Source organism: Gopherus evgoodei, chromosome 7, assembly GCF_007399415.2.
Source record: "Gopherus evgoodei ecotype Sinaloan lineage chromosome 7, rGopEvg1_v1.p, whole genome shotgun sequence".
Lineage (NCBI taxonomy): Eukaryota > Metazoa > Chordata > Testudines > Testudinidae > Gopherus > Gopherus evgoodei.
Window position 1 is genome coordinate 130,419,213 of NC_044328.1, and position 27,795 is coordinate 130,447,007.

At 46.7% G+C, this 27,795-nt stretch overlaps 1 protein-coding gene across 3 annotated transcripts in view; it reads left to right on the forward strand.

The window, feature by feature from the left end:
* The first annotated feature begins 1,160 nt into the window (after window positions 1–1,160).
* CCDC36 (coiled-coil domain containing 36) overlaps window positions 1,161–27,795 on the forward strand; it is a 71,290-nt gene continuing 44,655 nt past the window's right edge. For 2 of the 3 annotated variants that reach the window (XM_030569752.1, XM_030569754.1), the window contains exons 1-2: window positions 1,191–1,236; window positions 23,687–23,759. In XM_030569752.1, the coding sequence (XP_030425612.1) occupies window positions 23,704–23,759 (56 nt within the window). In that variant the 5' untranslated portion in view covers window positions 1,191–1,236; window positions 23,687–23,703. Of the gene's footprint in view, window positions 1,237–23,686; window positions 23,760–27,795 lie in introns of all 3 variants that reach the window. The other variant, XM_030569753.1, reaches the window with a different exon arrangement.

Genomic DNA, 27,795 nt, shown 5'->3' on the forward strand with positions numbered 1-27,795 from the left:
GTGAGTGGGGTGAGGGGTCAGCGGGGGAATACTGGAGTGGGGGTGCTGGGTGGGGGGATACTGGAGTCTGGGGGGTGAGTGGGGTGAGGGTGTGGGGTCAGCGGGGGAATACTGGGGTGGGGGATACTGGGGTCTGGGGGGTGAGTGTGTGGGGTCAGCGTGGGAATACTGGGGTGGGGGGATACTGGGGTCTGGGGGGGTGAGTGGGGTGAGGGTGTGGGGTCAGCAGGGGAATACTGGAGTGGGGTGCTGGGTGGGGGGATACTGGAGTCTGGGGGTGAGTGGGATGAGGGGTCAGCGGGGGAATACTGGAGTGGGGTGCTGGGTGGGGGGATACTGGAGTCTGGGGGTGAGTGGGGTGAGGGGTCAGCGGGGGAATACTGGAGTGGGGGTGCTGGGTGGGGGGATACTGGAGTCTGGGGGTGAGTGGGGTGAGGGTGTGGGGTCAGCGGGGGAATACTGGGGTCAGCGGGGGAATACTGGGGTCTGGGGGGTGAGGGTGTGGGGTCAGCAGGGGAATACTGGGGTGGGGGTGCTGGGTGGGGGGATACTGGGGTCTGGGGGGGTGAGTGGGGTGAGGGGTCAGCGGGGGGATACTGGGGTCAGCGGGGGGTGAGGGTGCTGGGGTGAATGGGGGGTCAGTGGGGAAAGGCGGCGGGGTCTCGCGCAGGGCTGAGCGCGCTCTCGGGCGGGGGGGGGGGGGTCTGGCGCGCAGTGCTGGGGGCAGGCGCGCGGCGCGGTGCGGGGGGGGGTCTCGCGCAGGGGTGAGCGCGCTGCCGGCGGCGGTTGGCGCCTCGCGCTGAGGGAGCCGCGCGCCGGCCGGTGCCGCCCGTGAGGCGAGGCGAGGCGGGGCGGGAAGGAGGCGCCGCCCGCGCGGACTGGGCTGCCGCTGCCCCGAGTCCCGGCCCCAGGGGAGGCCCCTGCCCGGGCGGGCGCTCGCTCAGCGGTGCCGGTCCCTGCGCTCGGCGCTGTCACCGGGGCCGGCCGGGCCCGTCGCGGGGGGTTTGGCCCCGAGCTGGGATCCACGTGCTGCGGGCGCCGGGGCCGCTGACAGAGCTGCAGGCGGGCGGTGCCCGGCGCGGGAAGACGGGCCCGGGGCCCGCGGGGAGCCGCCCTTCTCCGAACGGCTGGAGGGGTGTGTCACCCCGCAGCTGCCGGCTCAGCCTCGCTGTGCCCCGGCGGCCGCTGCCAGGCCAGAGGCGTTACCAGCCCGCTGCTTTCGGAGCGTGCCCGGTGAGTGGGGGGTGCGAGCGGCGCGGTGCCCGGGAGTGTCGTTCCGCTAACTGGCGGTACCTTCTCCTTCTGCCGGTGTGTGACCTGCCCCGTGACCCACTTTCCTAGACACACCCGCGGCGGGTTTCCGCTCCCGGGGTTGCCAGGCTGGAACGCAGTGCACACACTGAGAGGTGTGCTTCTAGGAGTGATGTCTGGGGCCCTTTCCACATAAAGGGGTTACACTGATTCCTGCCACAAGTACACTACAGTTGGCTATAACAGGGATGAAGTACTGCAGGGCTGGAGTAGCTCCTGGTGAAGGGCAGGGCGAGGGGGTGGGTGGGAAGGGAATCCAACGGCAGGAAAGATTGTTGTGATATAAAGTGTGTGTGTCAGTAAGAGAAAATGTAGGGATTCAGCTGATCCTGAAATATACCTGCAGCACCAATGTGGCCTGTGTTATGCAGAAGTTCAAGTCAGACTAGATTATCATAATGGTCATTTATTGCCTTAAAAATCTATGAATATGTTTCCAGAATGCAATATTGGTAACCCCAAGCATTCAAAAATCATGAGTCTTAATACTTTAAAAAAAATCAGTCATGAAGATTTTAAATAAAACATCTTGAACTCATTTCATTTGCCTTCTGTTCTTGAACCTTACATAGGGTGACCAGGTAGCAAGTGTGAAAAATCGGGACGGGGGTGGGGAGATAATAGGAGCCCATATAAAAAAAAGCCCCAAATATCGAGACTGTCCCTATAAAATTGGGACAGCTGGTCACTCTAATGCACCTAGGTAAAGTTTCAAGGTTTCCTTTGCAACCATGAAGGCTAGAAACTTGGGGTTTTTTTGTTTGTTTGTTTGTTAAAGTCTCATATATTTAAGTGTCTCCAGGAGTGGAGGCTTTAAGAAAAACACCAAATATTGTGACACTCACAATAAAAACATGAGATTTGACAACACTGAGGGCTATAAACAAGCAAATAAAGAGAGGCTTGGTATTGTGTTATTTTAATAAACACTTTTTCTTGAGCATGTGACACTTTCGATTTACGAACACATCTGTGCAGCCATTCTGTTCAAATAATCTAACTCTGAGGTAATCCTGCCATATGTACCTCTGTTTAACCGATGTGACTGTGCAGTCATTCATTGATGTGCATATGTATACAATTCCAATAGACTCTCCAATGGTTCTAATTTCTTGATGAGTTTATGTCTGGAATCTTTCTTGTAGTGTCTCCGCCTTATTATCTCATTCAGTTTATTCCAACAGGACTTCAAATTCAATACTTTCATAATGCATATTGTGATGGGGTATGTACTCCACACAGACCATGAATAGTTGAATATAGACCTGAGGGACCAGATAGTATAATTATTATACAATGTGGCTGCACCTGGAGAGTGGGCCAGACTTAACTGGAGAAGGAGGTGGGTGGGTACTATAAGTAGAGGAAGTTCAGATGAAAGGGTGGGAGTTTGAGTGGGACTTGCTGAACTATAACCAGGGGGCTGGAAGATATAATGGAGAATACTAAAACCAGTCTAGAAAACGATAAAGGAGATAGCAAAGGATCACAGGTTAGGAAAAAGAAAAGCGTAGATATGCCAGAGCTAGAAGAAGAAATGGTAAGCAGAAAACAGGAATGAGAAAAGAGTAAAATCAAACTACTATAATAATTCAGTACTCATTACTCAAGTGTGTGAAGATAGGAAATATAAACCCTCTGAAAGTGGCAGAGTGGATTTTTAAAAGTGCTGGAAAGAGCTAGAATGAGCACTGGAGCATTGAAAGAACTAGAATGCTGCAAGGAGGAGAGCTGTTAATTGAATGTAAAAGAACGGAACAAGTGGAGAAACAAAGACTAAAATGCCAGGAGAAGTGAAAGTAAGCTGTCAGCTGTCTGATGGAGACAAAATAAATTGTATAAGGGGTGCCAATCAAAATGACTGAAGATGAAGTGAAGCAAAGCATAAGGGATAAGATACCATATGTTAACCACTAATTAGCAAGAATATGGGAAAGAAAGATAGCAGCAGTTGTGCTAGTTGCATTTAAAAGAGAAACCCTTCCAGATAGGGTAACAATAGGATATTAGATTTATTTTTTTTTTTACCAAACTGTATATCTCCACCCCTGGTGATGTGCAAGAGGTGCCACGTAGCAAATATATGTAAAGGGAAAATTAAGAAAATGTGCAAAGTGGGTTCAGGAGGGGAAGGAATACATCTGATCATATAGTAAGAGTAGAGACAGAAGCACAAAAAAGTATGAGAAATAAAGACTATCTGATAGTAGCTTTCCTAGCTATTGTAAAAGCTTAGATATGTTGTGGAGAGAGATCTTATTGCATAAATTAGCAATAAGCATAAAAGGAAGAACATGTAGCTGGGTAAAGGATTTCTTAAGTAAAAGAACTATGCAGGTCAGAGTAAGGAAAGCCTACTTTAGCATATATACATTCACAAATGGCAGTCCACAGGGAATGTCATCAACTCTACCTTATTCAGCATAATGATAAACTATCTGTTGAAAAGGATGAGTGCTGGAATAGCCATTTTACTGTTTACAGATGGCTGCCCTGTGGGCTAAAAACAGAAACCAGAAAATAGCCGAGAAGCGAATTAACAAAGCATATAGGAAAAGCGCAGAATGGGGAAATGTGATTCTTTCAATTTTCAATACTTAAGGAATGATATCCATTAAAGGAAAATATCAAAATGATTGTAAATGGTCTATGTGGACAGCAAATAGGTATAGTTAAAAGTTACAAATTCCTCACATTTGATAGCAAGGTAACATGGAAGGATCACATTGCTTTCATCTTTACATTTATTATTATTGGATAAGAGTCCAACAATAGTGGGGGATTTCAGTTATCCCCATATTGACTGGGAACATTTCACTTCAGGACGAAATGCAGAGATGAAATTTCTCGATACTTTAAATGACTGCTTCATGGAGCAGCTGGTACGGGAACCCACAAGGGGAGAGGCAACTCTAGATTTAATCCTGAGTGGAGCGCCGGAGCTGGTCCTAGAGGTAACTATAGCAGGACCGCTTGGAAACAGTGACCATAATACAATAACATTCAACATCCCTGTGGTGGGAAGAACACCTCAACAGCCCAACACTGTGGCATTTAATTTCAAAAGGGGAACTATACAAAAATGAGGGGGTTAGTTAAACAAAAGTTAAAAGGTACAGTGACTAAAGTGAAATCCCTGCAAGTTGCATGGGCCCTTTTTAAAGACACCATAATAGAGGCCCAACTTCAATGTATACCCCAAATTAAGAAACACAGTAAAAGAACTAAAAAAGAGCCACTGTGGCTTAACAACCATGTAAAAGAAGCAGTGAGAGATAAAAAGACTTCCTTTAAAAAGTGGAAGTCAAATCCTAGTGAGGCAAATAGAAAGGAGCACAAATGCTGCCAGCTTAAGTGGAAGAGTAATAAGAAAAGGCAAAGAGGAGTTTGAAGAATGGCTAGCCAAAAACTCCAAAGGTAATAACAAAATGTTTAAGTACATCAGAAGCAGGAAGCCTGCTAAACAACCAGTGGGGCCCCTTGATGATCGAGATACAAAAGGAGCGCTTAAAGACGATAAAGTCATTGCGGAGAAACTAAATGGATTCTTTGCTTCAGTTTTCACGGCTGAGGATGTTAGGGAGATTCCCAAACCTGAACTGGCTTTTGTAGGTGACAAATCTGAGAAACTGTCACAGATTGAAGTGTCACTAGAGGAGGTTTTGGAATTAATTGATAAACTCAACATTAACAGGTCACTGGGACCAGATGGCATTCACCCAAGAGTTCTGAAAGAACTCAAATATGAAGTTGTGGAACTATTAACTAAGGTTTGTAACCTGTCCTTTAAATTGGCTTCGGTACCCAATGACTAGAAGTTAGCTAATGTAACGCCAATATTTAAAAAGGGCTCTAGAGGTGATCCCGGCAATTACAGACCGGTAAGTCTAACATCGGTACTGGGCAAATTAGTCGAAACAATAGTTAAGAATAAAATTGTCAGACACATAGAAAAACATAAACTGTTGAGCAATAGTCAACATGGTTTCTGTAAAGGGAAATCGTGTCTTACTAATCTATTAGAATTCTTTGAACGGGTCAACAAACGTGGACGGGGGGATCCAGTGGACATAGTGTACTTAGATTTCCAGAAAGCCTTTGACAAGGTCCCTCACCAAAGGCTCTTACGTAAATTAAGCTGTCATGGGATAAAAGGGAAGGTCCTTTCATGGATTGAGAACTGGCTAAAAGACAGGGAACAAAGGGTAGGAATTAATGGTAAATTCTCAGAATGGAGAGGGGTAACTAGTGGTGTTCCCCAAGGGTCAGTCCTAGGACCAATCCTATTCAATTTATTCATAATGATCTGGAGAAAGGGGTAAACAGCGAGGTGACAAAGTTTGCAGATGACGAACTGGGAATGTTCTTAATGTTTTCTCTGAATACTGTGTTGGTGCCTCAGTGCCTCCTGTGCAGTTCTTAATATCTAGGTGGTGGAATAAGGGTGTGTGATTGCTGCAGAGCAAAGTGCCAGTGCACCTAAATGCCTGGCACTCTGTCTCCTAGCAGCTGATGGCCTGGGCCCCTTCTCTGCAAAGGTGCCAGCTGAAGGTTTTGGAGACAAAGAGATAGGTGACCTCCTGGCCCAGGAAAGGAACTGAGCAGAGGAGGAGGGGGTGGAGGGAGTTGTTAGTCTAGAGCTGGCCGGGGACGAGGAGTGAGGGAGACGTGGGGGTCTGGCTCACTGCCCCCCAGAATGGACCCAGCCGAGGGGTCCGGTTCGCTGTATCTGCAAGCTCTGTTTTAGACCCTGTTCCTGTCATCGAATAAACCTCTGTTTTACTGGCTGGCTGAGAGTCACGTCTGACTTCAAAGTGGGGGTGCAGGACCTGGTGGCTTCCCCAGGACCCCGCTGGGGTGGGCTCACTGTGGGAAGTGCACGGAGGGGCAGAGGATGCTGAATGTTCCAAGGAGATACCCAGGAGGTGAAGCCGTGTGAGCTTCTTGCCCTGAACAAGTCTGCTCCAAGGGAGAGGAGGCTCCCCAAAGTCCTGAGTGGTTGGTGGGGAGCAGTTCCAGAGCATCGTCTGGTGACTCTGTGACATACTAAACTACTCAAGATAGTTAAGACCAATGCAGATTGTGAAGAACTTCAAAAAGATCTCACAAAACTAAGTGATTGGGCAACAAAATGGCAAATGAAATTTAATGTGGATAAATGTAAAGTAATGCACATTGGAAAAAATAACCCCAACTATACATACAATATGATGGGGGCTACAGTGAGTCAGGAAAAAGATCTTGGCGTCATCGTGGATAGTTCTCTGAAGATGTCCATGCAGTGTGCAGAGGCGGTCAAAAAAGTAAACAAGATGTTAGGAATCATTAAAAAGGGGATAGAGAATAAGACTGAGAATATATTATTGCCCTTATATAAATCCATGGTACGCTCCCATCTCGAATACTGTGTACAGATGTGGTCTCCTCACCTCAAAAAAGATATTCTAGCACTAGAAAATGTTCAGAAAAGGGCAACTAAAATGATTAGGAGTTTGGAGAGGGTCCCATATGAGGAAAGATTAAAGAGGCTAGGCCTCTTCAGCTTGGAAAAGAGGAGACTAAGGGGGGATATGATAGAGGTATATAAAATCATGAGTGATGTTGAGAAAGTGGGTAAGGAAAAGTTATTTACTTATTCCCATAATACAAGAACTAGGGGTCCCAAATGAAATTAATAGGTAGCAGATTTAAAACAAATAAAAGGAAGTTCTTCTTCACACAGTGCACAGTCAACTTGTGGAACTCCTTACCTGAGGAGGCTGTGAAGGCTGGGACGATAACAATGTTTAAAAGGGAACTGGATAAATTCATGGGGCTAAGTCCATAAATGGCTATTAGCCAGGAAGGGTAAAGAATGGTGTCCCTAGCCTCTGTTCATCAGAGGATGGAGATGGATGGCAGGAGAGAGATCACTTGATCATTGCCTGTTAGCTTCACTCCCTCTGGGGCACCTGGCATTGGCCACTGTCGGTAGACAGATACTGGGCTACATGGACCTTTGGTCTGACCCGGTACGGCCGTTCTTATGTTCTTATCTTCAGTATTTACAGTCTATTTAAAAATATTGCTGGAACCTCTTCTGGTGCAGATAAGAAAGCATTGGTAAGAATTTATAGAGCATTAATAAGATCAATCTTCGAGTATAGATGACAAGCATTTAGTTCAGCATAAAAAACCATGTCTGGTAGTAATGAGGGACTTTACCTAGACAGCAGTTGGGCAAAGCACAACATTTCCGGAAAGTCTTTGGGTTGTATTGAAGACAACTCTTTGGTCCAGAAAGTGAAGGACCTAACCAGGATGCAGCCATTTTTTACTTAATTCTGAGCAACAGAGAGGAATTGGTGACAAATCTTAAGGTGGAAGGCAATTTGGGTGAAAGTGATTATGGAGTTATAGATTTCACTATTCTAAGGAAAGAAAGGAGTGAGAGCAGAAGAATAAAGATAATGGATTTAAGATAAGGTCCAATGGAAAGAAAAACTTAAGAGAACACGTTCAGAAGAGCTGGCAGTTTCTCTAGGAGACAATATTAAAGGCACAACTGCAAACTGTCCCAATGCAAAGGAAAGATTATTCTTCCTATAAGAGGCCAATATGGCTCCATCAGGAGATCTTTAATGAGCTAAAAATCAAAAAGGAGTCATAAAAAGTGGACATGTACAAATTACTGAGAGGAGTACAAAACTATAGCATGAGCATGTAGGGGTAAACTCAGAAAGTCTAAAGCACAAAGTGAGTTACCCCTAACAAGAGACATAAAAGGTAATAAGAAGAGGTTCTTTATATACATTAGGAGCAAGAGAAAGACACAAGGAAGTGTAGATCCTCTCTCTACCTAGCGGGGAAAGAGAGCTAGTAACTGATGACATCAAGAAAGCTGAAGTGTTTTAATGCCTTTGCTTCAGTTTTCACTAAAAATATTAATGGTGGAGAGATACTTAACACAATTAACAACAATGAGCCAAAATAGGGTAAGAATAGGTTAAAGAACATATAGATAAATTAGATATATTCAAGTTGGCAGGAGGATGAAATTCACTGTAGGGTATTTAAGGAACTATCTGAAGCAATCAGAACCATTCCTGAGGAGGGGTCATGACTAGGGCTATGATTTTGTCCTGGAGGTCACGGAATCCATGACTTCCAGAGACCTCTGTGACTTGAGCTCCAGGCACCTGGGAGCTGTAGGGTCCCCCGCTATCTCTGGTGGCTGGGAACTGCAGGGGCCTGAGCTCCCCACTGCAGAGGGTGGCAGGGATGCCTGGTGCTCCAAGGTGGCAGGGAGACCCCGAGCTCCCGGACACCATGGGCAGCGGGACTCCCGGGAACTCCCAGTCTCTGAGAGTGGCAGGAATGCTCCACCATAGACTCAAGTAGTGGGGCCCCTGGGAGGTCCCAGTCACTGCAGGCAGTGCCTCTCAGCTCCCAGCTACTATGGGTGGTGGGGAAGCTCTGCAGCTCCTGGCTGCCGCAGTTGGTGGGGGTGCCCCGGAGCACAGAGCCGCCGGTGATGGGGAGACCTTGCAGCTCCGAGCCAGGCTACCCTGCATGGTGCGGGGAGCTTGCAGCTCACCATTTTGTCATGCATATTTTTAGTAAAAGTCACAAATAGTTCACAGGCTTCTGTGAATTTTTCTTTATTGCCCATGACCTGTCCGTGACTTTTACTAAAAATATGTGTGACAAAATCTTAGCCTTAGTCATGACCCAGAACATGGGAGAAGGGCAAACATAGCACCTATCTTTAAAAAGGGGAACGAAGTGGACCCAGGGAATTACAGACCAGTCAGCTGAACTTTGATACCTGGAAAGATACTGGAACAAATGATTAAATGATCAATTTGTAAGCAGCTAGAGGATAATAGGGTTAAAAGGAATAGCCAGCATGGATCTATCAAGGACAAATCATGCCAAACCAACCTAATTTCCTTCTCGGACAGGGTTACTGGTGTAGTGAATGGCAGGAAGCAATAAACATGATATATCTTGATTTTAGTGAGGTTTTTGAGACAGTCCCCCATGACATTCTCATAAGCAAACTAGAGAAATGTGATCTAGATGAAATTACTATAGGGTTGGTGCACAACTGCTGGAAAAACTGTAATCAAAGAGTCGTTTTCAAGGTTCACTATCAAGCTTGGAAGCTGTATCTAGTTGGATCCCAAAGGGGTCAGTCTTGGGTCCATTACTAGTCAGTATTTTCATTAATGACTTGGATAATGGAGTGGAGAGTATGCTTATATTTGCAGATGACACCAAGATGGGAGAGGCTGCAAGCACTTTGGAGGACAGATTAGAATTCAAAAATGACCATGGCAAGTTAGAGATTTGGTCTGAATTCAACAAGATGAAATTCAATAAAAACAAGTGCAAAGTACTACACTTAGGAAGGAATTTTCAAATGCTACAGAATGGGGATTAATTGGCTAGGTGGTAGTACTGCTGAAAAGGATCAGGGGGCTGTAGTGGATCACAAATGTGATATGTGTCAACAAGATGTTACAGTTGCAAAAAAAGGTTAATATGCTGGGGCATATTAACCAGAGTGTCATATGTAAGACATGGAAAGTGATTGTCCCATTGTCCACTCTCCTTGGTACTGATGAGGCCTCACATGGAGTTCTGTGCTCAACCATGGGTGCCACACTTTAGGAAAGATGTGGACAAACTGGAGAGAGTCCAGAAGAGAGAAACAAAAATGATCAAAGGTTTAGAAAACTTGACCTTTGAGGAAAGATTAAAAAACCTGGGCATGTTTAGTCTCAAGAGACGAGGACTGAGGGCAGACCTGACAACAGTCTTCAAATATATTAAGGCAGTGGTTCTCAACCAAGGGTACATGTATCCCTGCAGGTACGCAGAGGTCTTCCAGGGGGTACATCAACTCATCTAGATATTTGCCTAGTTTTTAAAACAGGCTACGTAAAAAGCACTAGTGAAATCAGGACAAAGTAAAATTTCATACAATGGCTTGTTTATACTGCTCTATGTACTATACACTGAAATATAAGTACAGTATTTATATTCCAGTTGATTTATTTTATAATTATATAGTAAAAATGAGAAAGTTAGCAATTTTTCAGTAATAGTGTGCTGTCACACTTGTATTTTTATCTCTGATTTTGTAAGCAAGCAGTTTTTAAGTGAAGTGAAACTTGGGGTATGCAAGACAGATCAGATTCCTGAAAGGGACTGTCAATAACCTAGTCCCAGATTTGGACCTTAGCGTCCAAAATATGGGGGTTAGCATGAAAACCTCCAAGCTTAGTTACCAGCTTGGACCTGGTAAAGCTGCCACCACCCAAAAAATTAGAGTGTTTTGGGGCACTCTGGTCCCCCCAAACCTTCCCTGGGGACCCCAAGACCCAAATCCCTTGAGTCTCACAACAAAGGGAAATAAACCTTTTCCCTTCCTCCCTCCAGGTGTTCCTGGAGAGATACACAGAAACAAGCTCTGTGAATCTAAACAGACGGATTCCACCCTCCCCGTTTCCAGCCTTGGAAAACAGAAGTACCGAGAGCTAATCTCTCTTCCCCCCTCACCCAGAGGGAATGCAAAGTCAGGCTAGTAAATCTAACACACACTAATTTCCAACTGACTTCTTCCTCCCACCAATTCCCTGGTGAGCACAGACTCAATTCCCTGGAGTTCCCCACTAAAGAAAAACTCCAACAGGTCTTAAAAAGAAAGCTTTATGTAAAAAGAAAGAAAAATACATAAAGAATGGTCTCTCTGTATTAAGGTGACAAATACAGGGTCAATTGCTTAAAAGAAATATGAATAAACAGCCTTATTCAAAAAGAATACAATTCAAAACACTCCAGCAACTATACACATGTAACTACAAAAAAACAAACCTATCTTTTTGTACTTACAACTGGGAAACAGAAGATTAGAAAGCAGGAAATAGAGAAATCCTTCCCATAGCCGAGAGGGAGATAGGCACAAGACAAAGAACTCAGACACAAACTTCCCTCCACCCAGACCTGAAAAAGTCTGGTTTCCTGATTGGTCCTCCGGTCAGGTGTTTCAGATTACTTCTTTCCAGGTGAAAGAGACGTTAACCCTTAGCTATCTGTTTATGACAGGGATACAGTAGTCTGGAAAGGTTGAGAACCATTGTGTTAAGGGCTGTTATGAACAGGAATGTGGTCAATTGTTCTCAGTGTCCACTGAAGATAGGACAAGAAATTATGGGCTTAATCTGCAGCAAGGGAGATTTAGGTTGAGGAAAACCTTCCAACTATAAGGATACTTAAGTACTGGAACAGGCTTCCATGGGAGGTTGTGGAATCCTCATCACTGGAGATTTTAAAGAACAGGTTGGACAAGCACCTGCTAGGGATAGTCTAGATTTATTTTGTTATACAACAGTGCAGGGGATTGGACTAGATGACTTCTTGAGGTCTCTTCCAGCCCTATGTTTCTATGATTCTATGAAAGACCTACAGAAATTAGCATATAAAACCATGGTAAAATGCATTATAGGAGGAAAATCACCCCCCAGATATAAATGTGGAACCACATAATGCAATTAAAAGGAGAGCTAAATGTATTAAATATAGAAAATTGATATATGTGTGGAAAATGGAGCAAACATTGCCCAATATTTACAGACTGATCTAAAGATGAGAACTTGGAGAATGGGGGACAGCATTCTGTGTCCCATCATTTGGAACAAAGAGATCCATTAGAGGATCAAATTTTGTAGTTGTTATGACAGTTGAACTAGCGGAGATAATGTTGACGTTATACTGAATACAGGATGTGTTACCTACCTCCGTTGTCATCTTAGATTCACTAACAGGACTACTTGCAATCAAAAATGAGAATACAGATAGTAGAAATGATATAATTAATGAAATATTGTTACTAAAAATAGAATTGGCACAGATGGAAGCCTAGATCTCAGCACATATCAAGATAGCAGGAAATGAGATGGCAGACACAGTAGCAAGAAATGCTGTGGAAAAAAATGATATTTTTTGACATTTTGACAAATGAGCCTTCTAAGTACATAGGAGTTGGAAAATCTAATTAAAAATGAACTGAGAGCTGAGAGGCAGGAAGCATGTACAAAAGAAACCCGGGGGAAGAGATTTCATAAAGTAGGCCTTGAAATTGAAAATGCTCACTTCTTGCAAAAACGCGATGGAAAGAGTGAGGCAATTCTACTCGAAATACTTACTGGCTACTGTGTCGTACACAATAACTTGGCTTTAATAATCACAGAGATGGGCTGTGTGAGACATGCAAGGTCAAAGAAGCAGTTGGTCACCTCTGGGAATGTAAAGAGTATAACATTGATAGGGGGAATTTGTATGACAATCTCAGGCACTAAAAGTGACAATGTTTACACTATAAAATATCTAGAAAGAGCATCACAAAAATGACCATTAAGAAAGCAATGTTAATTAAAAAATATTGGGCAAAGAGATACTGTAACTATATATATATTTCATGAAATCCAGCAGCTGGTGATTGTAGACTTGGAATGTGAGTTTGCTATGCCATAAAATACAAGAAGAAGAAGAAGAAAGTTGGCAGAGGGGGGATGCGGAGAAATTCTATAGTTATTCTCTGGGAAGGGAGAGTAGGGAGACCAGGAATGTCAAGGAACAGAATCAGAGAAGAGAAGGAGGGAAGTGCCTTCTCTCTGGGAAGCAGCTGGAAAAGGCTGAGAGGGGAAAAAGACCAGATAGTCTTCTCCAGGGACAAGCTGGAAGCCTGATTGAGATGGGGGACCTTGATGAGCTGTAGCCTGCTGGAAACCCTGAGTAAGGGGAGAATTGAGCCCGGCCCTGGGATTGAGGGATTGATTGAAGCAGGGAGCCACAACAGGGGCACATCTGTGCTGAGGTGATGGCTTGCTGAGCCCAGCTGGCCTTTAGGTTTGATTTGTGTATCTATATATTTTTGTTGGGCTTTGATAAGGACTCTGTGTCCCTGGAAGTGGCTGGTCACATAAAGTGGTCTGGCTGGAGGGCCACAACATTCTTATGGCTGAAGCAGACCAAAAGAAGGTGGGGGAAACTGAGGGAAAAGTGGCTGCAGTGCCACAGTCAGGACCAGGGGTGTTGTAGCCACTTTGCCACAATATTCTTACAAGATTTTAGAATGGTTCTTTGTACATTTTCCAATTAAGGTATTGTGCTTTCTAGAGACACTGTTAGGCAATATTCTCCTCTTTCCAGTTGGAAGCAGGGTAAAGGAGAGATGTAGAGAACGCCAGTTTGAATGATTCTGCTTTAACTGACCTAGCAAATTAATCATGTGTTCTCCAGGATGTTGGCAGGCACTCTTGCAACATTGTAATGAGTCATGATCCAGTAAAGAGATGCAAATAATTCTGTACTCAATACTACTCTTAGTACAATTTTTTTTCAACTAATACAGTAAATACATGAATGCTTCAGGAGAAGTGATAAGCTTTTTCGGTCCATGTAATCTAAAGGCACAAAGCCAATTTTAAATTATGCAGCTGAAAACCTAGTTTTATTATTCCCATAAATTCCATGAGAAGGTCAATGTCTTGAGTAAAGCTGAGCAAATAATTTGTTGCAGTAATTTATTCAATGAATCTATCCTTTGTTCTATTTGTGAATTGTATGCAACCAGCTCCTCAAATGTATTCATTATTCAAAATTATTCTCTGAATATTCTGTGAATAATTTATGATCCATAGACTGTAAGCAGTTTTTTCCCTAGATACTCTATATGTGAGGTGTTGATTAGTTTTGATAGGACACAGAATCAGGTGTCCATTAGAGAGCTGACTGAAATTTTTCTTTCAAAACATTTTTCAGTGAAAATTTTAGTGAGAAAAATTGTGGGGTTTTTTAATTTGGTTTTGTCAAATAAGCAATAAACTTAGGTTGCTCAAAAACAAAGCACTTTGGGGCTTGGGGATTTCAATTAAAATTTAACAGTACAGAAGAAAACAAAATATTTTGCTTTTGTGAAACTTTCATGGCTGGGGGAGGGAGAGCGGGGAGTCATTTCCCAATCAGTGCTAGTTTAAAACTCGTGACTTTTTTTAAAACTAAAAACATTCTGCAAATGTTCTCTTAATAAATTCATAGATTTTCATGGACAGAAAAGACCAGTATGATCATATAGTCTGATCTCCTATATGAACTTGCCAGAGGATTTAATTCAGCAATTCTTAATATTTTCAAAAACTGTGAATTGTTAGAGCCTATTAGCGAGCATTCCAGTCTGTGACTCATTCACTAGAACAGGAGTAGGCAACCTATGGCACGGGTGCCGAAGGCGGCACACAAGCTGATTTTCAGTGGCACTCACACTGCCTGGGTCCTGGCCACTGGTCCGGGGGGCTCTGAATTTTATTTAATTTTAAATAAGGCCTCTTAAACATTTTTAAAACATTAGTTACTTTACATACAACAATAGTTTAGTTATATATTATAGACTTATAGAAAGAGACCTTCTAAAAATGTTAAAATGTATGACTGGCACGCAAAACCTTAAATTAGAGTGAATAAATGAAGACTCGGCACATCACTTCTGAAAGGTTGCCAACCCCTGCACTAGAATGTTCACAAAAAGCGAATAAAGGGGAGATTACACAGCTGACACACACTCAGTTCTTTGTTTGAGCAAATAGTTGGATATATTTATATTTTAAAATATTTAGCTAGTTTTAATCGTGATCATTTGTGCAATTCAAACACACCTACCAACTTAACTATATTAACTCATTTATATACTGGGCTTCGCAAATACAGGTGATGTTAATGGCATAGTCTTTATACATAAAATAGTTCTCAAAAACCTGTGTCTTAATCCAGCCTGAAGGTACCTCCGTATTACAAAATCAGCTGTCACGGAACCTAGCTCTCTGATAGCCTGCATATAAATTAAAAGTCCGCAAATTACCTTTTTTGTTGTATACTGTCTCTTTAAAATGATATAGAGACACAAATAAACAAAAAAAAATGCCATGCAGAAACATTTAAAGATCTCTGCTGCCTGATGTAAATACAATACATAAAGTGGGGTTCTTATGCCAGATTCTGATCTCACTGACACGTGTACTTCCATTTACATTAACAGAGTTAATCCAGGTTCACACAGAAGTGAAATCAGAATCATTTACTCCTCTTCTGAGGACTAATCTCCTAGCTCCTTAAGTAGAGAAAGTCAAAAGAGAAAAATAATGCCTGTGCTGCAGCTTGCACTGGTTTTCTACCTGATGCTAGATCTGCTTCATGGTTCTGGTATTAATTTACAAAGCTCTCTATAAAATAGGGCCACACTAGCTTAAGTACTGCCTTGCTGACAGTAACCAACCCAAACATCATCCTCAAGCACACTACATTTAGCAGAGTCAGATACAGATTCAAGGGAGCAGCAGCAGGCAGAGCCCTCTGATAAGACCCCTTTGCCCCAGCTTTTCCCAAGTGAGCAGAAGATCCAAAATAACAGCAAGATGAAGAACTAGTATGCTAGTAGTATCTTGTAGTAGTATAACAGCAAGATGAAGAACTAGTATCTTGCTCTTGGTTTAGTTGACTAAACCAAGGGCAAGATGAAGAACTAGTTTTGGGCTCAGAATTACTGGTTTCTGATAACACTGAGTAGTATGGAGAACTGGGTGGCCAGTTCTTTGGACCTCCTTGATTCACAGTGCGTTCATATTGCAGGGATAGAAATGGTGATATATTCTGTGGCTTTAGAAGTGTTTGTGGATATTTGAAGAAAAGAGTGATATGGTCTAAATGGCAGGAGAGTAAGATTATTTTCTCCGTGGTGTTCTGAATACAGTGGAGGGGACAGAGGGAACAGGCAGACAGGCAAAAGGAGGAGATTGCATTAATCAAGGCAGGAGATGAGCAAAGCATTGACCAGCATTTTAGCCATGGGAATTGAAAGAAATGTATATTTTTAAAGATGTTGCAGAGAAAGAATTGACAGGATTTGGTGACTTCATAGAAGTGAGATAGGAGAGCAGGTAGTTGACTGACACTTAGATTGCAAGCCTGGGTAACAGTGAGGATAGTGGTATAACACATAGTGATGAAGATTTTGAGAAGGGAAATTAAAAATAAATTAATATAAGATAAATATCAATAAAATGATGGTTCATATTGAGTTTGGGATGGATTGGAAAATAGGGTTACTTCATCTTCATTTATAGAGGTGACAAACTTGGATGCTTAGCACGATATGCTTGTTATCTGGACAGAGTTCGGTACTGTATGGGAATAGTGTGGTGCCATACATGATTCATCTGCAAAGACTTGGTTTGAAATACTCCCAGGGCTTGTTAACTTCCAAGAAAGCCTGAGGGCTCCTTAGCCTACAGACTTCATCTGCACAGTGCTCCATGTCTGGCAAAACACAAATAAGCAGAGGCTTCCAAAACCCTAGCTGAAGCTGCAGCTCTAAAATCAGAATTCTGCTTTGAACACTTGTTTAACATATCCAACAAGTGGGTTGAGTTTGAAAGTTTTACAGCAGGCGAATATAAACTTTAATTCAGGGAATGCTTATGTTTGCCCCAGCAGTTAGCCCCAGCACCTATGTATGAAGCACTGCTCAATACATTTATTGTATGCAAACAGAGTAAAGCCTGAACAAATATATACTTGGTGCTCTTGTAGAGCCAGTTTTTACAAAGCTGAAAGCAATTATGAGCCAGTTCTTCTTCGAGTGATTGCTCACATCCATTCCAGTTAGGTGTGCGCGCCGCGCGTGCACGTTCGTCGGAAACTTTTTACCCTAGCAACTCCAGTGGGCCGGCAGGTCGCCCCCTGGAGTGGCGCCGCCATGGCGCCCAATATATATCCCTGCCGGCCCGCCCGCTCCTCAGTTCCTTCTTACCGCCGTGTCGGTCGTTGGAACTGTGGAGCGCGGCATAGCTGTCCTCCACGTCCCTAGCTCTCCTAGTTATCTATCGTTATCTATTGTTATTCTCTAGTTCTATTACAGTTGTTAAATAGTCTGTTAAGTTGATAGTTAAGTTAATTAGTTGTAAAGTACTTCTTCGCCGGGGGCTTAGCCCTTCCCGGCACCCGGCACCGGGCTCATGCCTGGTTCGCCGGGCTTCAAGCAGTGTGCGGCCTGCAAGAAGCCCATGCCTACCAGCGATCCCCACGAAGCGTGCCTGAAGTGCCTCGGGGAATCGCACAGATCTGACAAGTGCCGCATCTGTAAGGCCTTTAAGCCGAGGACAAAGAAGGAGAGGGATCAAAGGCTCCGAACTCTCCTGATGGAGGCGGCACTTGACCCGACGGCTTCGCAGACCGTGGTATCGGCACCGGCACCGGATCGCTCCGGCACCGAGAAGAAGAGCGCCCGGCCTCGACATCGGCCGCGGCGCCGCCGGCACCGTTAGCACCGTTGACTCCGGGCCCGGCGGGTCCGTTGAGTCCGGTGCCGCCGAGCTCCCCCATGAGATCTGGGGTTGAGATAGTGGTCCCATCCACACCGGAGACCTTCGCCTCGGCTCGGGACCTTATTGCCCTGACGGAGCCTACTCGGCTGCCACCCCCGGTACCTCCGGTGCGGGTCGCGTCCAGAGGCAAGCCCATGATGTCGGCACCGCCCACAGACAGTCGTTCCCGATCCAGGTCCTGACGTCTTGGGCGCTCCAGATCCCGACGCCGCTCGCAGTCCCGGCACCGCTCCCCTCAGCGGTACCGGTCGCACTCGCGGCACCGGTCGGCATCGAGACGGTCGCGGTCAGGCTCCAGCCGACACCGGCACCGCGACTCCAGGAGCAGGTCCCGACGCTACTCGCCGCACCGGTCGACCTCCCGGCACCGAGCTGGTGGCAGATCCCGGTCCCGGTCCCGATCTCGCTCGACCTCCCGGCACCGAGCTGGTGGCAGGTCCCGGTCGACCTCCCGGCACCGAGCTGGTGGCAGGTCCCAGTCCCGGTCGATCTCCCGGCACCGAGCTGGTAGTAGGTCCCGGCACCGAAGCGGCGCCCGGCACCGAAGCGGCGCCCGGCACCGTGACAGATCCCGGTCCCGGTCCCGCTCCCGGCACCGATATGACTCCCGGCACCGGTCCCCGGCACCGAGACGATCCTCCGTGCCGGCCCGCGCAGACCCGTACTATCCAGGGTCGGCCCCACCGTGGCCCTCGAGGCAGCCGTCCGTATCCTCCCAGGCGGACAGCGGCTATGCGCTGGGCACCGACCGGCAGGCGGCGCTGTTTGCTGATCCGCCGCTGCAGGACCAAGGCCCTCAACAGTGGGGATTCTGGACACCCTGGGCGTACCATCAGGCCCAGGGCCCCCAGCAGCTCCCTGCTAGGCCGGCGACTGCGGAGCGTAGGGCCCCTGAAGCCTCCTTGTCTCGCCCCCCTCCCTCCCCGGAAGGGGACGAAGGGTCCAAACAGCAGGACTCCGCTGTGGCTCCGGAGACAGAGGCGAGGGCTGAGGAAGACCCTCAGTTGGACACTATTGTGCCTGGGGTCTCATCATCCTCCTCCGCGGATGAGGCGGTGGCGGGTACCTCCTCCAACAGTCCCCCCCCGCTGGATCTTAGGGCGCACCAGGACCTCCTCAGGCGATTGGCTCAAAACCTGAATCTGCAGGCAGAGGAGGTCTCGGAGATAGAGGACCCAATTGTTACCATCCTCTCTTCTGATGCTCCCACCAGGGTCGCCCTGCCCTTTATACGGACCATCCAGGCCAATGCCAATACTATCTGGCAGTCCCCGGCCTCCATCCCTCCGACAGCGAAAGGAGTCGAGAGAAAGTACATGGCCCCTTCTAGGGGCTATGAATATCTACATGTTCACCCCACTCCCGGTTCACTGGTAGTGCAATCGGTGAACGATAGGGAGCGTCACGGCCAGGAGGCTCCGGCCCCCAAGTCCAGAGAGGCCAGGCGGATGGACCTCCTTGGCCGTAAGGTGTATTCGGCTGGGGCGCTGCAGCTCAGGGTCTCCAACCAGCAGGCCCTGCTGAGCAGATATGCCTTTGATTCCTGGGTGGCAGTGGACAAATTTAAGGAGCTGCTGCCACAGGATGCTCGCCAAGAGTTCACGGCCATCTTGGACGAGGGCAAGAAGGTCGCACGCACGGCCTTGCAAGCCTCCTTGGACGCTGCGGACTCGGCTGCCCGTACCCTTGCGTCAGGAGTTACGATGCGTCGCATCTCCTGGCTGCAGGTTTCCGGCCTTCCGCCGGAACTCCAGCATACTATACAAGACCTTCCTTTCGAAGGCCAGGGCCTATTTTCTGACAAAACAGACCCCAGACTCAAGAGTCTGAAAGACAACCGAGTCGTTATGCGGTCCCTCGGGATGCACACTCCCGTGACGCAGCGTAGATCCTTCCGGCCGCAACAACAACAACAACAACAACGCAGGCCGTTTTCCCAGTTCCGCCAGCGGCAGGACCTTTACAGGCGCCGCGGCAGGAACGGGAGGCGCAGGCAGTCGGGGAACCAAGGGGGGCAGAACCAAGGCTCCTCAAAACCCCCGCCTGGTCCTAAGCCTTCATTTTGAAGGTGCGCTCGAGGGCGCAGTAACAGTTTCCCCTATGGATCCTCCCCCCCCGTTTTCCAACCGCCTTTCGTTTTTCCTCCCGGCGTGGTCCCAAATAACATCGGACCGCTGGGTCTTAAGCGTGGTGCAGACGGGGTACCGCCTGCAGTTTGTTTCGTTTCCTCCTTCCCGCCCTCCTTCCTCGTCCCTCTTCAGGGACCCCTCTCACGAGCAATTCCTTCGGCAGGAGGTGCAGATGCTCCTCAGCAAAGGAGCTATAGAGGCGGTTCCCGAAAACGAGAAAGGCAAGGGGTTTTATTCCCGCTATTTTCTGATCCCCAAGGCCAAGGGGGGCCTCAGGCCTATCCTCGACCTGCGAGAGCTCAACAAATACCTCGTGAAGTTGAAGTTCCGCATGGTATCCCTGGGGACCATTATTCCATCCCTGGATCCGGGAGACTGGTACGCCGCCCTCGACATGCAGGACGCGTATTTCCACGTTGCCATTTGGCCACGCCACAGACGCTTCCTCCGCTTCGTTGTGGGGGCTCGTCATTATCAATTTGCGGTCCTCCCGTTTGGCCTGTCCACGGCCCCGAGGGTGTTTACAAAATGCATGGCAGTTGTCGTGGCGCATCTTCGGCGCAACCGTGTCCACGTGTTCCCTTATCTGGACGATTGGTTGATTTGGGGCACGTCGGAACAGCAGGTGAACAGCCATGTCCGCGTGATCACCGGCATGTTTGCGAGTCTGGGCCTCTTGATAAACACAGACAAGTCCACCCTGAGGCCCACTCAGAAGGTGGAATTTATCGGGGCCGTCCTGGACGCCACTGTGGGCAGGGCCTCGCTGCCTCGGCAGCGGTTCCAGACCATGGCGGCGATCGTTCAACGCTTGCGGTCAGCCCCGTTGACGTCAGTGAGGACATGTCTAACCCTGTTAGGCCACATGGCGGCGTGCACTTTTGTGACCGACTACGCTCGGCTCCGCATGAGGCCTCTCCAGCTGTGGCTTATCAGTCATTACAGGCCAAGGCAACCGTTAGACATGTTAATCACAATCCCCCAGAAGGTCTTAGATTCCCTCGGCTGGTGGTTGGACCAGTCCGTATTGTGTGCGGGTCTTCCCTTTCACCCGTCTCAGCCCTCGGTATCCCTGACAACGGATGCCTCAGATCTAGGCTGGGGGGCCCACCTAGGGACCCTGCGGACGCAGGGCCTATGGTCCCAGGAGGAGGTGGGGCTACACATCAACATGAGGGAGTTGAGAGCGGTCCGCCTTGCTTGCCAAACGTTTTGTCATCAGCTTCAGGGTCGTTGTGTAGCCGTGTTCACGGACAACACGACGACCATGTATTATATCAACAAGCAGGGCGGCACCAGGTCCTCCTCCCTGTGCCTCGAGGCGATACGACTCTGGGACTTTTGCGTAGCCCACTCCATTCACCTCAGGGCTTCCTTCCTTCCCGGAGTACGGAACACGCTGGCGGATCGATTGAGCAGATCCTTCCTGTCACACGAGTGGTCCCTTCGCCCGGACGTCGCTCTCTCCATTTTCCGGAGGTGGGGTTATCCCCGGGTGGACCTCTTCGCGTCCAAGGGGAACAGGAAGTGCCAAGCGTTCTGCTCCTTTCAGGGCAGGGAGCCGGGGTCGATAGCGGATGCCTTCCTCATCCAGTGGTCGACCCACCTGTACTATGCATTTCCCCCGTTCCCTCTGGTCCACAAGGTCCTCCTGAAGGTGCGCAGGGACAGGGCTCTCGTGATCATGGTGGCCCCGGCGTGGCCCAGGCAGCACTGGTACACCATGCTGCTGGACTTGGCCATAGCCGACCCAGTTCCCCTGCCCCTTCATCCGGACCTGATTACCCAGGACCACGGGACCCTCTGTCACCCAGACCTGCAGTCGCTGCACCTAGCGGCGTGGCTCCTGCGTGGCTGACTGGTTCCGAGCTGCGCTGCTCTACGCCTGTGAGAGAGGTGCTCTTGAGCAGTAGAAAACCGTCCACAAGAGCCACATATTCTGCGAAATGGAAGCGCTTCTCCTGTTGGTGCGTAGAGAGAAATCTCCGCCCTATGGAAGTTTCGGTATCCGAAATCTTAGACTACGTTTTGTCCCTCAAAGGGCAAGGTCTGGCCTTATCGTCGTTGCGAGTCCACCTAGCAGCTATCTCCACCTTTCACCCGGGTGCGGACGGTCGCTCCGTTTTTTCTCACCCGACGGTGTCGAGATTCCTTAAAGGGCTGGAACGTTTATTCCCTAACGTCCGTCCCCCTGCTCCAACCTGGGATCTTAACCTGGTGTTGTCCCGGCTCATGGGGCCCCCCTTTGAGCCGTTAGCTACTTGCTCCCTGCTCTACCTCTCTTGGAAAACTGCCTTTCTAGTGGCTATCACCTCAGCTAGACGGGTGTCGGAGCTCCGAGCTCTGGTGGTAGACCCCCCATATACGGTCTTCCACAAGGATAAGGTGCAGCTGAGGCCACACCCTGCTTTTCTGCCCAAGGTGGTCTCAGCCTTTCATATCAACCAAGAGATTTTCCTTCCGGTTTTTTTCCCAAAACCTCACTCCTCAGGCAGGGAGCAGCAGCTCCACTCGCTGGATGTCCGTAGGGCTCTCGCGTTCTACATAGAGAGGACTAAGCCCTTCCGAAAATCCCCCCAACTTTTCGTGGCGGTAGCAGATCGTATGAAAGGTCTTCCTATCTCCTCCCAGAGGATATCCTCTTGGGTTACGTCCTGTATCAGGACTTGTTATGACTTGGCCCAGGTCCCTACGGGCCGTGTGACTGCGCATTCTACCAGGGCGCAGGCGTCGTCGCTGGCTTTCCTAGCCCGTGTGCCCATCCAGGAGATCTGTCGGGCAGCGACCTGGTCATCGGTCCACACCTTTGCTTCCCACTACGCCCTGGTCCAGCAGTCTAGGGAGGATGCGGCCTTCGGAACTGCAGTGCTCCGGGCCGCGACTTCTCACTCCGACCCCACCGCCTAGGTATGGCTTGGGAGTCACCTAACTGGAATGGATGTGAGCAATCACTCGAAGAAGAAAAGACGGTTACTCACCTTTGTAACTGTTGTTCTTTGAGATGTGTTGCTCACATCCATTCCACACCCGCCCTCCTTCCCCACTGTCGGAGTAGCCGGCAAGAAGGAACTGAGGAGCGGGCGGGCCGGCAGGGATATATATTGGGCGCCATGGCGGCGCCACTCCAGGGGGCGACCTGCCGGCCCACTGGAGTTGCTAGGGTAAAAAGTTTCCGACGAACGTGCACGCGCGGCGCGCACACCTAACTGGAATGGATGTGAGCAACACATCTCGAAGAACAACAGTTACAAAGGTGAGTAACCGTCTTATCAGCTGGCAGAGAGAACTTGAACAGAAAAATGTGAATGATATCAGTGCCGTAACAAGGGAGAGGTGAGTGAGGAACTTGCCTCGGGCGTGCAAAGTGGAGGGGCGCAGGTCTACCGCGATCGGCAGCGCTTCGGCGGTGGGTCCGAGTCCCTCTCAGAGAGAAGGACCTGCCACTGAATTGCTGCCACCACTTCATTCATTCTTCGGCAATTCGGTGGCAGGTCCTTCCCTCCGACAGGGACTCAGGGACCCACCACCGAAGATCCTGGAGCCAGCCCTTGCCTCGGGCACAAAAATTCCTTGTTACGGCTCTGATGATAATTGAGACTCCTTTAAGAATATTTTACTAGATGCCCAAAAATCCACAGTCAAGAAAGGCTGTGCTGGTTTAAAAAAACAAACCAACCTGAATTAGAGGGAATGGCTTATTGTAATGTGTCATTGCCAGTTTGACAGAGATATAGCTGTTAACATTTGTGTCCTCTGGATGCAGCAAATACTTTCATGTTAAGCTATGTGATGACAATCCTAATGTATTTTCCTTCATTTTTAACAGATAAGAATAAAAAATGAATTTTAATGTCTGGAATATCAAAGAGATGTTCAGTACTCCCACAGCCTCAAAGTAAGTGGTTTTGGGTTTTGTTATTATATTTATAATATTCAAATAATCATGATAGCCTACTGACTGTATTTAGCTAAAAGATTGAGTAACTGCTCCCATTAATTTGCAGTAAAAGTTATTTAAATTGCCCTTTGCAGAACTAAGTCAAATAAACTGGAAACATTGTCTGCTGACATCCTAATCTTCCTGACGTGTTTATTCCTGAGGTCATTAGCAGGTCTCCAGTTAAGGAGCTGATATGACTGTTATTTGGTGTGATGCATCAGTACAACTTAGACTTCAGCTACTGAATTTGAGGATCTCCAGAAAAAGTCTAAAATAGCTGTGCTTACCGTAGCACTGATCTGATACTGTGTTCTAATTTTACTTGAGAAAACATTAAAACACATAAGAAAATGTTTTACTGCCAGATAAAATGATTGGAGGCTTTGTGTGTCTTATCTGTGATTTCCTCTGTCCTATTTACATTTTGAAGCATATTAAGTACAACCTTAGACCTTAGTCCATCCTGTGCTTTGCTGCTCATTGGGCTACCCACATTAGCCATCCTTGCCTGTCATCTGTCCTTCTCTCCAAATCTTCCCATTTCATGTTGAGATGCTTGATGTCATTCAGAACTGTTCATTTCCATATTATTCGCAGTCTTCCTCTCTTTCTTCATGTGTTTTCTTGCTTCCATTCCAGGGCAGAATTTGGTAAGCATTCTATTTCTCAGCATGTGCCCCAGCCACTGATGTCTTCTTTTATAGATTATTTGTGAGTGGGTGCCTTGTCCAGTCATTTTTCTGACTTCTTCATTCATCTTCCTATCTCTATATGTTATTCCCAATATTCTCAGACATTTGTGATGAAATATATTCAGCTTTTGTGTCTCTTTCTTGGTAAGTTGCCAGGTGTCACTGCTATATGTTGTGATAGCAATAACAGCTGCTTTGTTTACATTCAGTTTTGTCTTCAGGGAGATGGTTTTGAGTCTTCCAAATGCAGTATTTGCCTTCCCGATTCTTCTTCTTATTTCCTCCAAACTGGTACCATCCTGGCTAATGGTATTTCCAAGATATGTAAAGTTGTCCACCTTCTCCAGTTTCTCTTCTTCATTTTTTATTTCTGTCCCTATAGTCCCCATTAACATGAATTTACATTTCTTTGCATTGTATCTCAAACCTGTCTTCTCCATTACTTCTTTTGCTTGGTTTGTGCATTTTTGTAGTCCATTGGCATCTTCAGTGATAAAAGTGATGTCGTCAGCTAGGTCTAGATCAAATAGCCTTGAATTGTTCCATTTTAGGCCATAGGTATCACTGTCGCATCATTTTAATCCATAGTTGATGACTGGCATAAACAAAAAACAAGACAGGACACACCCCTGCCTTACACCTGTCTTGATGCTGAATGGCTTACACAATCCATTTTCCGTTTTATTGGAGCATATTGAGTTGGTGTAGAATGCCTTCATAATGTTCATTAATTTTGTTGGAATTAAGTACAAAGGCCTCTGTAATTAATGAAGACTAAGAAAAAGTCTATGTATAAAGGACTTTAATCTGAGTGATGTGCTGAAGATTTCGTGTCACCAGTACTAAAATATCCTTGGAATTTCTAAAATTAATACATGACAGTTTCTTATAGCAAAAAGTATTGCATCCAACACAGGGGAACTCTCCATTATACCTTATCTTGACAGATAAAGAGGAATTGATTGCAGAACTAAAAATTAGTGGTTGCTTTGATGCAGATGATCATGACTTGATACCAATTATTAATTTTTGCCAGGGCTCAGCCTCAGCACCTCTGGGCTCGGCAGTTCATTGCCCTAGCATCTCTGGGCTTAGGGTGACAAGACAGCAAATGTGAAAAATCGGGACGGGAGTAGGGGGGTAACAGGAGCCTATATAAGAAAGACCCAAAAATTGGGACTGTCTCTATAAAATTGGGACATCTGGTCACCCTATCTGGGCTTGCCCCATGAGTTATGAAAATAAATTGCTTGAGCCCTGGCATCTAGTTGCTTGAGTCCTGGAACCTCTTTCATTACAGATTAAGCACTGTTCGTCATATTTATTGTATGCAAGCAGAGTAAAGCCTAAACAAATAAAATATATACTGGGTGCTCGTGAAGAGGCAGTTTTTACAAAACTGAAAGCAATTATGAGCCTGATCAGCTGGCAGAGAGAAGTTGAACAGAAAAATGTGAATAATTGAGACTCATTTAAGAATATTTTACTGGATGCCCAAAAATTCACAATTAAGAAAGGCTGTGCTGGTTTAAAAACCCAACCAACCTATCTTAGAGGAAAAGGGAAAACATCTTATACACGCAAACAGAAGGAAGAAAAGGGAAGTTGGTAGAAATTGGAAGCTCTGAATTGTATCCTTTTGCTTTCCTTCTCAATTTCTTAGAAGTTAAAAATCAGTGGTCAGCAAAGTTAAGGACCAAAAGAGTTTAAATATATTAGGAACAAAATGAATACTAATAATGGTATTAATCCATTACTAGATGGAATTGGTAGAATTGTCAATGAGGCAGAAGTTTTCAATAAATACTTCGGCTCTGTATTTGAGAAAAAGCCAGATGATATAATCATATCATATGATAATGATGAACTTTCCATTCCACTATAAGAAGGGGTAGCCATGTTGGTCTGTATCCATAAAAACAACGAGTAGTCCAGTGGCACCTTAAAGACTAACAGATTTATTTGGGCATAAGCTTTTGTGCATAAAAAAACCCACTTCTTCAGATGCATGGAGTGAAAATTACAGATACAGGCATAAATATACTAGTACATGAAGAGATGGGAGTTACCTTACAAGTGGAGAACCAGTGTTGGACAAGGCCAATTCAGTCAGGGTGGATGTGGTCCACTCCCAATAATTGATGAGGAGGTGTCAATACTAAGAGAGAAAAAATTGCTTTTGTAGTGAGCCAGCCACTCCCAGTCCCTATTCAAGCCCAAATTAATGGTGTTAAGTTTGCAAATGAATTGTAGCTCTGCAGTTTCTCTTTGAAGTTTTTTTGTTGCAGGGTGGGTACTTTTAAATCTGTTATTGAATGTCCAGGGAGATTGAAGTGTTCTCCTACTGGCTTTTGTGTTACCATTCCTGATGTCTGATTTGTGTCCATTTATATTTTTTCATAGAATATTAGGGTTGGAAGGGACAGGGCGGTTCCAGGCATCAGCACGCTGAGTGCATGCTTGGGGCACTCTGCCGGTCCTGCGGCTTTGGTGCACCTCCCGCAGGCTGCCACCGAATCCGTGGGACCGGGGACCTCCTGCAGGCAAGCCGCCCGCCTGCTGTGCTTGAGGTGGCAAAATACCTAAAGCCGCCCCTGGGAAGGGACCTCAGGAGGTCATCTAGTCCAACCCCCTGCTCAAAGCAGGACCAATCCCCAGACAGATTTTTGCCCCAGATCCCTAATTGGCCCCATCAAGGATTGAACTCTCAACCCTGGGTTTAGTAGGCCAATGCTCAAACCACTGAGCTATCCCTCCCCCAGTAAAGACTGTCTGGTTTGGCCAATGTACATGGCAGAGAGGCATTGCTGGCACATGATGGCATATATCACATTAGTAGATGTGCAGGTGAATGAGCCCCTGATGGTGTGGCTCATGTGGTTGGGTCACTAGAGTAGATATGGGGACAGAGTAGGCAGTGGGGTTTGTTACAGAGATTGGTTCCTGGGTTAGTGTTTCTGTGGTGTGTAGTTGCAGGAGAGTATTTACTTCACGTTAAGGGGCTGTCTGAAAGTGAGGACTGGTCTGCCTCCCAAAGTCTTGTAGATTGTTAGTGATATGCTGGAGAGGTTTTAGCTTGGGGCTGTCCATGATGGCTAGTGGTGTTCTGTTATTTTCCTTGTTGGGCCTGTCCTGTAGTAGGTGACTTCTGGGTACCTATCTCACTCTATCAGTCTGTTTCCTCACTTCCCCACTTGTAGTTTTAAGAATGCTTGATAAAGATCTTGTAGGTGTTTGTCTCTGTCTGAGGGATTGGAGCAAATGCGGTTGTATTTTAAGGCTTGGCTGTAGACAATGGA